The sequence below is a fragment of the Podarcis bocagei genome (assembly GCF_964188305.1).
Source record: "Podarcis bocagei genome assembly, chromosome: 10".
NCBI classification, from domain to species: domain Eukaryota; kingdom Metazoa; phylum Chordata; class Lepidosauria; order Squamata; family Lacertidae; genus Podarcis; species Podarcis bocagei.
In genome coordinates, this window is record NC_138135.1 from 49,134,649 (window position 1) to 49,149,769 (window position 15,121).

Genomic DNA, 15,121 nt, shown 5'->3' on the forward strand with positions numbered 1-15,121 from the left:
GATACTCCCCAGCCCATGCTAAGGAGACTCACTTGACACGTGCTATATAATGTCCCTTTTAATCTTCCAGGTTCTTTAATAACATTTTAATTTCATTTTAACACCTCTAATTTTAGTCACTATTAAATCTTATGGGGACATGTTTTAGGTTCTATTAGGATTTTCAGATTTTATATTATTGTGCCATGTGCTCACACTTGCTTTTTGGTTGTTGTTGTTGGTTGGTTGCATCATTTTGAATTGTTCGCATTTCAGATTTATGTATTTATTTATAAACATTACGTCCTGCAGTATAAAAAGAAATCTCTAAGCGGTTTACATAAAATATAATTGGGAAGGGGGGATCAATATAAATTCATAGAGCACCAATGGTCCAATAGAACTCTTTTACGAGCTAAATAAAAACAGAATATAATTATATACCATAGATCAAGTAAATTATATACCATAGATCAGGCTTCCCCAACCTGGTGCCCTCCGCTTCCATCAGCCCCAGCAAGTATAGCCATGCTGTCCTGCAACTGTTGGGATTTGTAATGCAAAACAGCAGGAAGGCCTGAGTTTGGCAAAGGCTACCATGCATAATATGTTATTAAGGAATAATAATTTCTGTTTATTTAAAAGGTATTTAAAGCTAGTTATTGGCTCCGCCTCTCAAACTACCCAGGGGGGAGCATTCCGAAAGGTGGGTGCTACCACTGAGAGAGTCCACTTCCATGGAGTCTCCAAGTGATAGTCTGGAGGTTGTGGGATGGCCAGCAAGGTTTCCTTGGCAGATCTTAAGTCTCAATTTGATCGGTAAGGGGGGAAGAACTCCACTAGTTTTAGTGTTTGTTTTCTGTTGTATTGTATGTTGCCTAGAGGCTCGTTCCATAAGGCAACTAATAGTAGCATGCACTATTTATTTAGGAAGTTGCATGTTTGTTTTTTCAATTCCCATTTTAATTGTAATTAACTTGCCTTTGAAAGACATTGCGTACTTGCCATTTTAAAGCTGGTGATAGACTAGAATGCCCCTAGGGACATTCCTTAACAAAAAAATACTTTATGTGTAAAACCTGATAATAGAACAGAATAAATATACTAATTGTAGCAGAACCAACAGCACACTTCAGTACATGTATTCATTAATTTTATATGCATTGGCTCTTTTAAAAAAAAATATATGACTAAAACTCTCTCACCATGATTCCCATTGGAAAGGACAAACACTAGCTCTTCCCTTCTGATCAAGGTCTTCTTGCCTTTGAATACTCAGGGGCTTGTACTGTGCATGTCTCTGTGTCAATAGTAATTGTTTCTAGTAGGATGTAGCTTATTTGTGCATTTATGGCTTTCCCTACCTTGTACCAGCCGAGTCAATGAAAGGTTAATGTGAACCTTCATGTAGTTATCAAATGATGCCCTTTTAAGGCAATCACTTGTCTCCACACTCAGAACTTGATCATGCATTCATTCATCCAGATCAATGGCAAATCTCTCGTGGTAAACCCTTGAACATTCCTTTTCATCACAACACTACAGTGCTTAATTATGCAAAACAAGTTTATAGGCAATAGGAAGCTTTTGGTAATTTCCCATTTTCATTAGATGTAGCCAAGCTTCAGGCTACACCTTCTCTTTACAGGCAGGGTCATCCAGCCCATGAAGCACTGTGAGGCAATTGCCTCAGGGCAGCAGACTCCCAATAGCCGGGAAAAGTGATCCATCTGGCCTCTCTGGGGGGACACTACTTGTCACCTTCTGCACTTGTTGGCCGCTGCCTCCTCTTCTTGCTGCATGCCTGCTCTGTGCTTTCTAGTGTTTTGCCACTAGAAGCAAAACAGGAATGTCACCCCTAGCCTCCTCCTATACCATGTCTCCACCCAAGTGCCCACTTCCACTCACCACGATGCCAGGCACACAGAGGAGGAGGCAGGGGGATGACATTTCTTCTTTTGTTTCTAGCAGGAAAATGTCCTGGGCTGACATGTCTTCAGGAACCTGTAACTACACATAGAAAGGTAAAGGGACCCCTGACCGTTAAGTCCAGTCACGGACGATTCTGGGGTCGCGGCGCTCATCTCGCTTTACAGGCCAAGGGAGCCGGCGTTTGTTCACAGACAGTTTTTCCAGGTCATGTGACCAGCATGACTAAGCCGCTTTTGGCAAAACCAGTGCACAGAAATGCCGTTTACTTTCCCACCAGAGTGGTACCTATTTATCTACTTGCACTGGTGTGCTTTCGAACTGCTAGGTTGGCAGAAGCAGGGACCAAGCAATGGGAGCTCACCCCATCGCGGGGATTCAAACTGCTGACCTTCTGATCAGCAAGCCCTAGGCTCTGTGGTTTGGACCACAGCACCACCCGCGTCCCTAACTACACATAGAACCCTGCTATAAATGATGGGTGCAATTGCTGTGTGTAAACAAACCTTAAGAAGTACCCTTAGATCATGTCCACATGGTTATTCTTACAGGCCCCGGTATATTGTTTCATCATACTGGATCCTCACAAAGGGCACAACTGCTTGTGTTTTTCGCTGGCTGAATAAGCAAACACAAGGTAACCGCGCGCTATGCAGGAGTAATGCAGGCTGCCGGGTGTTGGGGAGAGAGCACTGCTGGAACATCTTGGCTTCCTCCACTTCACTTTGACATGTAGTATCTGGAAATGGAGCATATGAGACGTTAGCATGGCAGGCTGTACAGGGAAAAACCTTCCTGCGCTTCCTAGAGCAGAACTAAAGAATAAAGTGGCATTCTTACCTGGAAGAATGATTCAACTGCAGCATCCTGGGAAATGGAAGGTTTCATGTGGGTGGGTGTTGGGAATGTGTGACTTGTGTCTTTCCCCGCCCCCCGGAATCCTGCTAACATTTGTTGTAATCTTTACAAATTAAGGTCATTACAAAATTGCTTATCAGTAGCAGCATTTTCCCTGGTTGCCTCCATTACAGAATGAGTCAGCAGGAATTAGAAACTGATCCCATCTAATGACATGAAACTGTAGTTGGCACACCATGCTTCTCATGTGATAACTAGTACAATAGCTTATCACAGATGGAACCTTATCACACTAATGCAGTTCCCTTCAATTGGAAGCAAGCTGTGCCATGATAAGCTTATAACTGGATGGCTAGCGCATCAAGAGGGTCATGTGATCTGGCCCTCAGTTGCCCTTACACGAGATAGATTTTGTTAGTTTACACATTCAGCTGCTGCATCACAAATTAACTGCAAGGAAATTGCTAAGTAGGCATGGGCAAGAGACTGTGATATTTTCATGGGCTATGGAGACGTTTGGCTGTGCAGAATCTTTTCATGCTACAAGAAGGAAGTAGTCCTTCTGAAGTCCTGGTCCAAAGAAGGACAGGTTTCCTGCATTCTTAATAGCGATGTAGAAATTGAAATTACTGCTAGTGACAGAGCTGAAACCCCTCTTTTACAGAACTATTAGAGATACAGAATCTCTGTCCTCCTGTCTGTCACCCAGTGAACGCAGTAGGAAGAGAGAACTTGCTGCCTAGCAACATTTTTAAAGTAGATCTCATAATCATATAGTGCACAGGTAGGCAAGTTTGCTTTTTAAAAAAACAAACTTGGAATGGCAGAAAACAAGATCCTTCTGAAATGTATTGAAAACTGTAGAGTTCTGCTCATTTTCCATTTTAATTGCATTGATTATTATATCCTTCAGTGTAAAAAAAAATCAAAGATTTTAGCTGTTGCTGAAATAAATCAAAGTTCACTCAAATATATTAAAAGTGATGTGAACAGGCAGGATACACTTCCATTTAACTGTGCCACAGGAAAATTGCTATAATAAAGATGGTAATAAAATTTGAATGCCCCTGCTTTTTATAAATTGATTTATTTATTTTTTGCAGTCTTGCTTCACTTGTCTCTTGGGGGGCTTCCCCCCAGGAGGTTATTGTGGGCTCAGTGCTGCTCAAGCACCCTTCGCAGCATCCACATACCATCCTCACCTAAATCTCTTTGGTAAATTAAGAATTGGTTTACTTATAAACCCTTCCAAGGTCTGGTTCATGTGCTTTTCCATACATTAATCAGAAAAGCTGCACAGGCAGTAAAACTTAGTTTAGTTACAAAACATTGAAAGTTCCTAAATTATTGGTATAGGAACTCAAGAGAGCCATGTAACTGAGCTGGAGTGAGCAGTTCAAGCTTCTTCACATGTTGAGTTTCTCAGGTAGACGTAGGGTGAACAATAGGCTTTATTACCTATTTACTCCCGAAGTAAAAGGAAATGACATAGGTAATTCTAGCAGAATAGCTTACTCTATGTAACCCCTTCATGCTTTAATTAGACCTAAGCATGTTGGTTATTAGGAGACTGGTTATCCCACAATACTCATGCTAGTAGTGGATTAGAAGACTTATTCCTGCAGAGTGGAAATCAAAATCAAGAGAAGTTTCAAAATGGTTCCAATGGCAGATACGGCAAGATAGTGGAAAGAAGTACAGCAGTGATTGTCAGGTGACTAAGAAGGAACTGTTACAAATTATTCTCTGCTAAAATGTCTCTTACGCATGGAAGTATATTTCCATTCTCGGATGAATGCCTTTATGAAGGTAGATGCTGCCTTTCATTTGTATATTAGATTCTACAATCTTAAGAGACAAGTTCCGTATATGAGAGAAGCAGGGCCAGACAGAATTACTGCTAATAGTTTGGGAAATGAATTTGAGGCTGAATATTTGGGTTTTGGCACTATCAAACCCTGCTCCAAAACTTGTGAAAGCCACAGCAAAATTAGCTGTGTTTTCCGTTACTGTACAGCATGTTCAACCTGGACTACACAATTTTCATTGCTGTCACGCTATTATCAACAGTAGTCTGTGCCTCCCTTTCTTTCCAGATAAAATCAACCAGTTAGAACAATATATTATGCAAACAAGAGCTCTGCTCAGAGAGAATCAAGTGCTAATGCTTCCGATTAATTTTAAAATCCTGTTCTGGAAGAGATCCATTGGAGATAATAGGGGAGAGTGGTCCCTAACTGAGACCTGTCAAAATTTTGACAAGCGTTTGGTACTTTTGAGTTGATATTTTACAGACAGATGGTTAGAATTAATGGGGTATAATAGCACCAAAAATATTACTATCCTACCTTTTTTTCTTAGATGGCTCTTCCTAGAAGTTAATATATTTTTAATGCAAATATCCCTTATTCCTCTATTGCTCAGAATTCCTTTTTTTGTGTGTGTTCTAATCTGATAACCATTACAATTTCTTGGCTAATTTTATGAAATCGAAAACGCAATATTTGGTGATGAGCAGTCCTGTGTAAGAAGTTAGCACATGTCAGATCCTTTTAACAGAGTATAGTGGGTTGACCGCAGGACACCCCCTCTTTAGCGCTGGTCGGGGGGGTGTCCAGCTTCGCAATGGAGTATGGCTCCACGGTCACCCCAGGGAGGTGCTCCAATGGGAGCGCAGAGAGAGCTGTGGGGGCTATTTAAACCGCAGCCCGATGCTCATGCGTCATTGTGTCTTTATTTCCCAAGGGGGCTGGATTGTGGCCCTGACGCGCAAGCGAAAGACTACGTCTATCTTCAGTCTTCCTTGCCACTAGCTCATTACGCTTACGCAGAACCTCAGGGAGCAAATACAGAATCTGATTAGAAAGTAAAAGTATAAGTTAGACGTGCAGGAATCCCTAAATTATAGATTTCTCCACCTCTTCTCAAATGCATTTAAACATATTTAAATGGGAAATCTTTCTGGGTGAAAAATACTGTTAGCAACTAGGGCCCCATCTGCAATACAGTATACCGGTACATTTAAAGCCATCTTGTTCAGCCATGACTCCCCTCCCAACCAAATCCTGAGAACTGTTGCTTGTTAAGGATGCTGAGAGTTGTTAAAGGTAAAGGGACCCCTTCTGGCATACCAGAGCAGCGCACGGAAACGCTGTTTACCTTCCCGCCGGAGCGGTACCTATTTATCTACTTGCACTTTGACGTGCTTTCGAACTGCTAGGTTGGCAGGAGCAGGGACTGAGCAACGGGAGCTCACCCCGTCGCGGGGATTTGAACTGCCGACCTTCTGATCGGCAAGTCCTAGGCTCTGTGGTTTAACCCACAGCGCCACCTGCGTCCCTTTGCTGAGAGTTGTTAGGAGCTTCCTGTTCCCCTCACAGAGCAACAATTCCCAGAGTGGTGTTACAATAAATTCCTCTTCCCTAATGTACTCTGGGAATTGTATCTTCATGAGGGGAATAGGGGTCTTCAGAGGAAGCCATGACTGCTTAAAGTTATATTATACTGCTTTAAATGTACAGTACAGAAAGGGCCAAAAATGTTTAGCATTTATGGGGTGCAGCACATTCTAATGTGAACTACCATTTTGCTTTCAAGTTTCTTGTGTCTTATTTTAGTTTTGAAGCAACCTTCATTTGAATCCTTTAATGGTAGGGATCTTAGATGTGGATTCCAATTCAAAATGTGATGCACTTCTTATTTAAATCTTTGAATTTGGAGGAGATTAAAAATCCCAGTCACCGTTCTCAATTGACTTTGAGAAAATATCAAGCTTCAATTGATGGAATATTATCTGTGCTTTAAAAATCCTAAATGTAAGACTTCTCCCAGTGCTTCCAGCCATTGTCTGTATATTTTCTATTTTGTTTTTTAATTGGAAAGATAAAGTTATCGCTGTTTGTTTAGAAATCATTCTTCACTTGTTTTATCGCTAGACTAGAATATGTTTATATTGAGTATGCCTTGCAAGAAAACACCTTATGAATTATTTTAAAGCTCTTTTTTGCTCCTTTGTTCTGTTCTAGGTCTCTTGAAATGTTTTGCTGCAAACCCTTCTCTGTGCACAAATTGTATCACTCATTTTTCAAGAAAAGGTTATCCTTTTATGCAGAACAACAAAAACTATTATTATTATTATTATATTATTATTATTATTATTTACTTGGATATTAGTCTCTCTTTGTTCTGTGCATAGGATTCCAACCTGAGTCTGAAATGAATGAGTATATTGTGACCTGATAATTGAGCTAACAAGCATTTGTATATATGTCCTCTCAAGTGATATTTACTAGGGGATAGGGAAAATATAGGAACAAAGGCATTAGCTCTGATTTTAAAGCCCACAACTTCTTAAAAAATCAGAAAATTGAATTACCTGGTATAAACGGAAGGTTGCTGCCCACTGTTCAAATGGAGTTCAGCCATGTTACGTGTAAACATTTTCAAGGACTCGTACCTTTATGCTAAGCCTTACAATTGATTACATATGAGAGTTCTCAGAGTGGTTTGGGTCAACAAAGATGTGCAGAAAGTAAACGATGAGCAGAACAGAGAATTGTTGCCACAGCATCTGAATTTATAAACAACAAGGCAAGGGGGTTGCACTCAAATTAGTCATACTAAGAGTAGATCAATTGAAAGTAATGGCCCTAAGTATGCCATGTCTATTAATTCCAGTGGATCTGCTCTGAGTGTGGCTTTGTTGTTGTTTAGTCATTTAGTCGTGTCCGACTCTTCGTGACCCCATGGACCAGAGCACGCCAGGCACTCCTGTCTTCCACTGCCTCCCGCAGTTTGGTCAAACTCATGCTGGTAGCTTCGAGAACACTGTCCAACCATCTCGTCCTCTGTCGTCCCCTTCTCCTTGTGCCCTCCATCTTTCCCAACATCAGGGTTTTTTCCAGGGAGTCTTCTCTTCTCATGAGGTGGCCAAAGTACTGGAGTCTCAGCTTCAGGATCTGTCCTTCCAGTGAGGGGCTGATTTCCTTCAGAATGGAGAGGTTTGATCTTCTTACAGTCCATGGGACTCTCAAGAGTCTCCTCCAGCACCATAATTCAAAAGCATCAATTCTTTGGCGATTAGCCTTCTATATGGTCCAGCTCTCACTTCCATACATCACTACTGGGAAAACCATGGCTTTAACTATACGGACCTTTGTTGGCAAGGTGATGTCTCTGCTTTTTAAGATGCTGTCTAGGTTTGTCATTGCTTTTCTCCCATGGCTTAGTTGGGTGCAACCCAAGAATAAGGGCAGGTTTCTCTATAACAGAAAAATGCAGATGAGACAGGTGTGAGTTGAGGTGCTTTCTCTCTACTTGCTGTAGTGTTTTTTTTACAAACCTGCTCAACTTATTAAGGTGACACAATCTCTCTCTCTCTCTCTCTCTCTCTCTCTCTCTCACACACACACACACACACACACACACACACCCTGCCCCCAAATTAAAAATGCAACAAAACTTTTCCCTTTCCCCTCTAGTTAGCTAAAGTGTATTATATGTCAAAGCCCTGAAGAGAGAACTCCAGCTCCCTAAGGAAAATAGCATCTTATTGTTTGGGTCTTATCAAGTGCCAGGCTATGCAAAACCATAGGGTTTTTTTGTGTAAATTAAGCCGAGCAAAGCAGAGTTGGCACAGCATCTGAAATTAAGAAAGGCTCATTCCCGATAATCAGGGCTGAAGACAGGATTTGCTTGTTTTTCAGTGCTCTGAGATGTATTCATTATGGAATCAGTTCTGCTCATGTATGCACAATTTTTGCAGCTACCACACAATTATGTCATCGTCAAAATGTCATCCTGTGTCCCCCACGCCCCTTAATCCTGACTTATTCTTTCCAAGGAAACTCTGTCAAAGTTAACAGTTCTGTTGTCGGTGACCTGTTTGCGATACCTGAATGTGTCATTCTCAGCATCTTTGGTTCTGAGGCTTCTTGTAGACCTAGATTCCTCTCCCCTTGCCTTTTGTGCTGATTTGAGTCATAGAGTCATAGAAGAGTCATAGAATTGTAGAGTTGGAAGGGACCTTGAGGATCATCGAGTCCAACCCCCTGCAGTGCAGGAATATGCAGCTGTCCCATATGGGGATCAAACCTGCAACCTTCTCATTATCAGCACCACGCTCTAACCAACTGAGCTATCCTTTGTATTTGTAGCCATGCCACCACATTCTGTCCTAATTCCTTTTTAAAAAAAAATTGATTACAGATTTCCCTTCCTCTGCTTCTTAGCCCTCAGTAGTTTGCCTTCCGTATGTTACAGCAGCAGCATATGGTCAAAGGAATGTTTCCATACAGGTGTTGCAAATTTGCCCAGTGGTACCTCGGGTTAAGTACTTAATTCGTTCCGGAGGTCTGTCCTTCACCTGAAACTGTTCTTAACCTGAAGCACCACTTTAGCTAATGGGGCCTCCTGCTGCTGCCGTGCTGCCGGAGCACGATTTCTGTTCTCATCCTGAATCAAAGTTCTTAACCTGAAGCACTATTTCTGGGTTAGCGGAGTCTGTAACCTGAAGCGTATGTAACCCGAGGTACCACTGTACTGTTTTCCCACTAGGAGAAGGCAGAGGCTACACCCTTCCCTCCTCCCGTTCAGTCAAGATATAGACTCACCCAGTGCCTAACTACCTCACAAAGTTGTGATGATTGCTATGAGGTAGGTGAAAACCAGATGGCCAATGCCAAATGGAAAATTCCTACCTGGCCCCCAAATGCAGTGTCCAGCTTGATCCATAATGGACTTACCCAAAGTGTTTGTTGTCTCAATACCTGGCTGCAACGCTGTTCACACTTACCTGAGATAGGTTTGGTGGACTCAATTGAATGTGCATCTGAGTAGACATCTATGGATTGTACTTCCCTTAAGGCACAAAATGTCACTATACTTCATTTAGCACATGTGAAAAGGGGAAGGAGGGGCAAATTAGTATTCCAAACTTTACATGTTATTAAGCATAAATGGGTTTTTCAGATTTAAGTGCTAAGGTTCAAAAGTCAGTCGCAGTCATTTTATTATGCAAGGACTTAGCGAAACAAATCATTATCTAAATAAGCTCTCTGAGATGGTTATCATTTATGTCAAGAGTGCTATGCACTTAAGCACACTTAGCTCTTTGTTGGCATGTGACCTTAAGGTATAAGGTAATTTCTTCACCACAAACTTTGGGGAAATGACTGATACCTGATTTGGTTCTGAGTGCTAAATCATTTTAAGCTCAACCTTAGCTTTTCTTTTATTTCATAAAATTTATATGCCTTATTTATATGCCTCTTTATTGTAGGAAAAACCTCAAAGTGTTCTTTTTATTAAAAAAAAATATTCAAAGCCAAACATAACAAAGAGCCTTGTGGCAATATGAAGACTAACAAATGTATGACAGCATGAGCTTTCATGGGCAATAGCCTACTTCGCCACTGGTAACTACTAAGGGTTAGTAAATACGTTCTCAGCTACTGAACCAATAGTAATCCAAAAAAAGCAAACATTTCTGGTATTACAACTTTTTCTAAAAATTAAAATTAAACACTAAAATCTTTTATACTGTTTAAAGTTCTAAAATGCTAATCATTTTCTTTCAACAGAGGAATTCAAGGGCTCAACACTAGTTGAATTAATGAAGAAAGAAGGCACAACTTTGGGGCTTACAGTGTCTGGTGGAATTGACAAGGATGGTAAACCAAGAGTGTCCAACCTTCGTCAAGGAGGAATTGCCGCTCGGTAAATACTTCTCAAACCAAAAAGCAGAACATTGTATGAAAGCCTTAAAAAAAATCCCAATAACAAATAAGAAAGATCTACTGATAACTTAAGGCTGGCATATCAGAACAGACACAGAGAATGAAAAAAATTTTTTGCACCATCTTCTCCCCTGCTTCCCTTGAATGGCTTATGCTTGAAATATCAAAGATCGTTTCAAGATAATTAATTTCCTTTGAATTTGATAATTAACATCGAGACCTATTTCACAGTTAAGAATGTGGTTTTAAAATATGCACAGGATATTTAGGTTGCAGTCTCCCATACAACTTCCTGGGAGTAAAGGTAAAGGTACCCCTGCCCGAACGGGCCAGTCGTGTCCGACTCTGGGGTTGCGCGCTCATCTCGCTTAAGAGGCCGGGGGCCAGCGCTGTCCGGAGACACTTCCGGGTCACGTGGCCAGCGTGACAAGCTGCATCTGGCAAGCCAGCGCAGCACACGGAAACGCCATTTACCTTCCCGCTAGTAAGCGGTCCCTATTTATCTACTTGCACCTGGGGGTGCTTTCGAACTGCTAGGTTGGCAGGCAATGGGAGTAAGCCCCATTTAATTCAATGTTGCTTACTTCTGAGCAGAAATGTGTAGCATTGCATTGTTAGTGACTTGTGCAGAACACCTCCTGCTCTCAGCTGGCTGAAACTGGATAGCAACTGTTTATAAAATAAAACAAAGAGTTAAGTGGATTGTATTCGAGCTAACTTGTCTAATTGGCAAGGTCTAAATATGACCGAAACAAGTTAATAACACAGTCCTGCACTATATTTCAAATCAAACTTCACTAAATCAATGAACTTGACTAAATAGGAGAGGAACCATAGCTACAGGACCCATGCAGCCATTAAGCAGGTTGGGGGGATACCAGCTCAGAAGCCCCCAAATCGGCACCCCCGTCACCAGCTTCGGAGGCAGTGGCAGCAGGGCAGGTTAGCCCTTTCTGTTTCGCCTCAAGTGGCAAAATGGGTTCTGCGGCCCCTGCCTAGCTCTGTGGTAGAATACAACCACTCTAGGCAAGGGCAACCTGCTTCAGTCCTTAGTTTCTACAGCATTTTCATGGAGGAGGTGATGTGAAAAATGCCAGCCTAAGACCCTCGAGAGCTGCTGCCAGTTTCTGTAGTCAACAGTGGGCTGTGTACAAATAGTTATATCTGGTATGGGGTATTTTCCTATGCTCCTAGTCTCTAGGGGCAGTGGCCTGCCTGTTCTTTGCCAGCAAATTTCCTTGCGCCGTGATGGCACTGCATAAATAAATAAATAAATAAATGCTGAATAGACTAGTATAATGCTATATTGCCATTTGGATAATTAGTGTTCAGATAATTATATTTATTATTTTATTAAATTTGTATACTGCCCTATACCCATAGAACTCAGGGCCGGTATATTCTAAATAATATAATTTTTATTAAGAATAATGTGAATCAGTACAAAAGAGAAGGGATATTGGTCACCAGATTCAAAGCAAAATACAGTCATATTTTAACTTGTAAACATTGCAGGTCTTATCCAGCACATTTCAAAGTAATGTTGCTCTCTTTTTTGTTGTTCATTTCCCACATTTATTTTTAATTAGTTTACTAATTACAGCATAATACAGTAAAAAATAAAATAAAGCAGATGTTCAACTTGCCCATGTAACATTTTGTTGTATACTTACAGAACAATGCTAATAAATTATATGGGCACTTATTCTCCCCAGTATTCGTTATTCTAAGATGTGATTAAAAATACTATCTTTCTATGAATGTATTAACTCATCCATTTCCTTTAATATGTTAGCATGGATAAGAAAACAGTGTTCCAGTTTCTTTCAGACTAGCTCAGGATGAAGTTACTTAATTGTTAAGACAAAGTAAAAAACAATAACACAGTTTCACTGAAGAAGATGGTTGCATGTGTGTTGCAGGAGTGACCAACTGGATGTGGGAGACTACATCAAATCTGTGAATGGAATCAACCTGACAAAGTTCCGCCATGATGAGATCATCAGTTTGCTTAAAAACGTTGGCGAGCGAGTTGTATTAGAAGTGGAGTATGAGCTACCGCCAGTCTGTAAGTAATGAGCTCTAAACTGTGATAATTATGTGTGCAAAAACCAGTAACAGTTGAACCTTACATGAGTGAGGTTAATGGGGATGTTCAACTGTTACTGGTTTTTCAAAACTGAAATAGTAAAAAAAAAAAAAGGTAAAGGACCTATGGACGGTTAAGTCCAGTCAAAGGCGACTGGGGTTGCGGCGCTCATCTCGCTTTCAGGCCAAGGGAGCTGGCATTTGTCCACAGACAGTTTTCCAGGTCATGTGGCCAGCATGGCTAAACTCTTACTGACACAACAGAACACCATGACAGAAACCAGAGCACAGGGAAATGCCATTTACTTTCCCGCCGCAGCAGTATCTATTTATCTACTTGCACTGGCGTGCTTTAGAACTGCTAGGTTGGCAGGAGCTGAGATGGAGCAACGGGAGTTCACTCCGTTGTGGGGATTCAAACTGCCGACCTTCCAATCGGCAAGCCCAAGAGGCTCAGTGGTTTAGACCACAGTGCCACCACATGCCATGGTTTGGAACGCTTAACACCTTCAGGTGCTGAAATTGGCTTTCTCCCCACCCCCAGCTCCCACTCTTTCTCTTCACATGATCCAGTTTCAGGTGCCTCATTGTTTTGTACTAACATGACCATCACTATATGTTTAGCTTCACTCGTCTCAGTCGCTAGCAAATTGCCCATCTGTCTGACTGAGTTAGGATACGTGTGGATAAAAGAAGCTGTGGAAGAGTTGGTAACTTCAAAGAGCAGCACTTTACTCTTCTGTGTATTAATGAATGTTGGCCATTTACTTACATGGAAATAAGAAAAAGCGCTCACACCAGAAGCTAATACTGCACCCTGTGATTTCATTGTGTGGGGTGTGGGGTAGATTCCCCCCCCCCCACCCTAAACTAATTTTCTGTTTATTTTGTCCCATCGCACTCAGATCAGCTGGGAAACAAGGCTGACCTTATTTGAAATGCATTCTTATCCTTTGTCCATACAGCCCTTTGTTGGCTTCTGTTTCTTGTTCATATGTACAAAACAAATGCGCAGTCATACATACAGAGAGGGAAATAAAATGACTTTATAGTCATTTCAGTGCATCCCAGTCATAAAATTTAGAGGTGCAACCCAGTACACCATTTCTGAAATCAATGGTACGTTCAGTTCTTATTGCTCAGCGGTGGATTGTGTTCAATTGATTGAACATATTTAGTTTTTAGGTCCTGGTCGTTGAATTAAATTTGATGTTTTTATTAACAATTCTGAACTTCAGTGCGCTGTTTATGATGTTCTTTGGTGTCAATAATTAAGCTTTGTGATCTGAATTAGGGGTTCTGATTAACTTAATCAACTGAGCATACGGTGAACTTCATAGGTTAAACGCATATATTTCGAATGTAACAACTCTGTTTACACTGTTAGGTTGCATGTGTGTGATTTTTGTCCACTGAATCGAAAAATGAGTCTGTCACACTGCATTACAGTTACAACCATAACTGTTCATTTAAGTTTTCAGAATTTCTGACCTTGTACAAGTATATCTTGTAATGAAACTGAATGATCGGTGTCTAGCTATTACTGTCAACAAAGGACACAATTCCTTGTCATGCCATACTTCTTTTTACCATTCTCTTTCTCCTTTCCTCTCAAGTACACCCACACACACCAGTGTTGTCTATGAATAAGAGGGTATTAGAAATGAAGACTCTTGTGTTCAATTGCTAGCTCAGCAATACTGGCAGACATCTCAGTTGCAGCTTCGTGGCTGTAGAATTGGAAATGTAGTACTCTGGGTTATAGGAATATTTTGAGGCTGACAAGATATAAATAGTATCCTGAAGGTTATATATATATTCTGCATTGCTGTTCATTACTCTAATGCTGATATCTAGCAAGACTGATTTCAAAGATCAATCAATCTATCAATCTATCAACCAGAAAACACCTGAATAAAAATACAGCCTTAGTTCTTCCAAGATTTACAATTCTATAAGCTTATACTTATAGGGCAGAGGAGTAAGAGTATTAAAACCATTGTTTAAACACAGAAACCTGTCTCAAATTGTGTTAGGCAGCATGGTTCTGTCAAAACCTCTCAGAAGCTGATTCTTCCTGTATTTTAGGGGATTTTTTCTAAATCTAAATCTGAATGAATTTATTATATTAGAAGTACTTCACTAATGACTGTAAATGTTTTTATTATTGTACATAGTATAATTGGAAAACTTGTTTTAATTTTTCAGCTGTACAGGGTTCAGGTCTCGTTTTTAGAACTGTGGAGGTTACTTTACATAAAGAAGGGAACACTTTTGGGTTTGTAATAAGAGGTAAGCTCTTCCAAACATTTCATTTCTCGAGCTTTCTGTCCCTTATAAGCCTATTCTGTCTACCATTCCCCTTTCTCTCCACCTGTTTGTCCCACAGCAGAGCTGGTAAATATGTCCCTTGTCCTACACAGTTTAAGAATCACAGTTCTTACTGTTAGTTGTATTCTAATATCTAGATCAGTGTTTCCCAACCGGTGTTCTGCGGCACACTAGTGTGCCGTGGAACGTTGCCTTGTGTT

The 15,121-nt window shown here is 40.8% G+C and overlaps 1 protein-coding gene across 20 annotated transcripts in view; it reads left to right on the forward strand.

Moving 5' to 3' along the window:
• The window catches only part of GRIP1 (glutamate receptor interacting protein 1), a 346,924-nt gene that overhangs the window by 266,881 nt on the left and 64,922 nt on the right, over positions 1 to 15,121 (forward strand). For all 20 annotated transcript variants that reach the window (XM_081211477.1, XM_081211462.1, XM_081211473.1 and 17 more), the window contains 3 exons: positions 10,347 to 10,482; positions 12,425 to 12,570; positions 14,799 to 14,882. In XM_081211477.1, the coding sequence (XP_081067603.1) occupies positions 10,347 to 10,482; positions 12,425 to 12,570; positions 14,799 to 14,882 (366 nt within the window). The remainder of the gene's footprint in view (positions 1 to 10,346; positions 10,483 to 12,424; positions 12,571 to 14,798; positions 14,883 to 15,121) is intronic.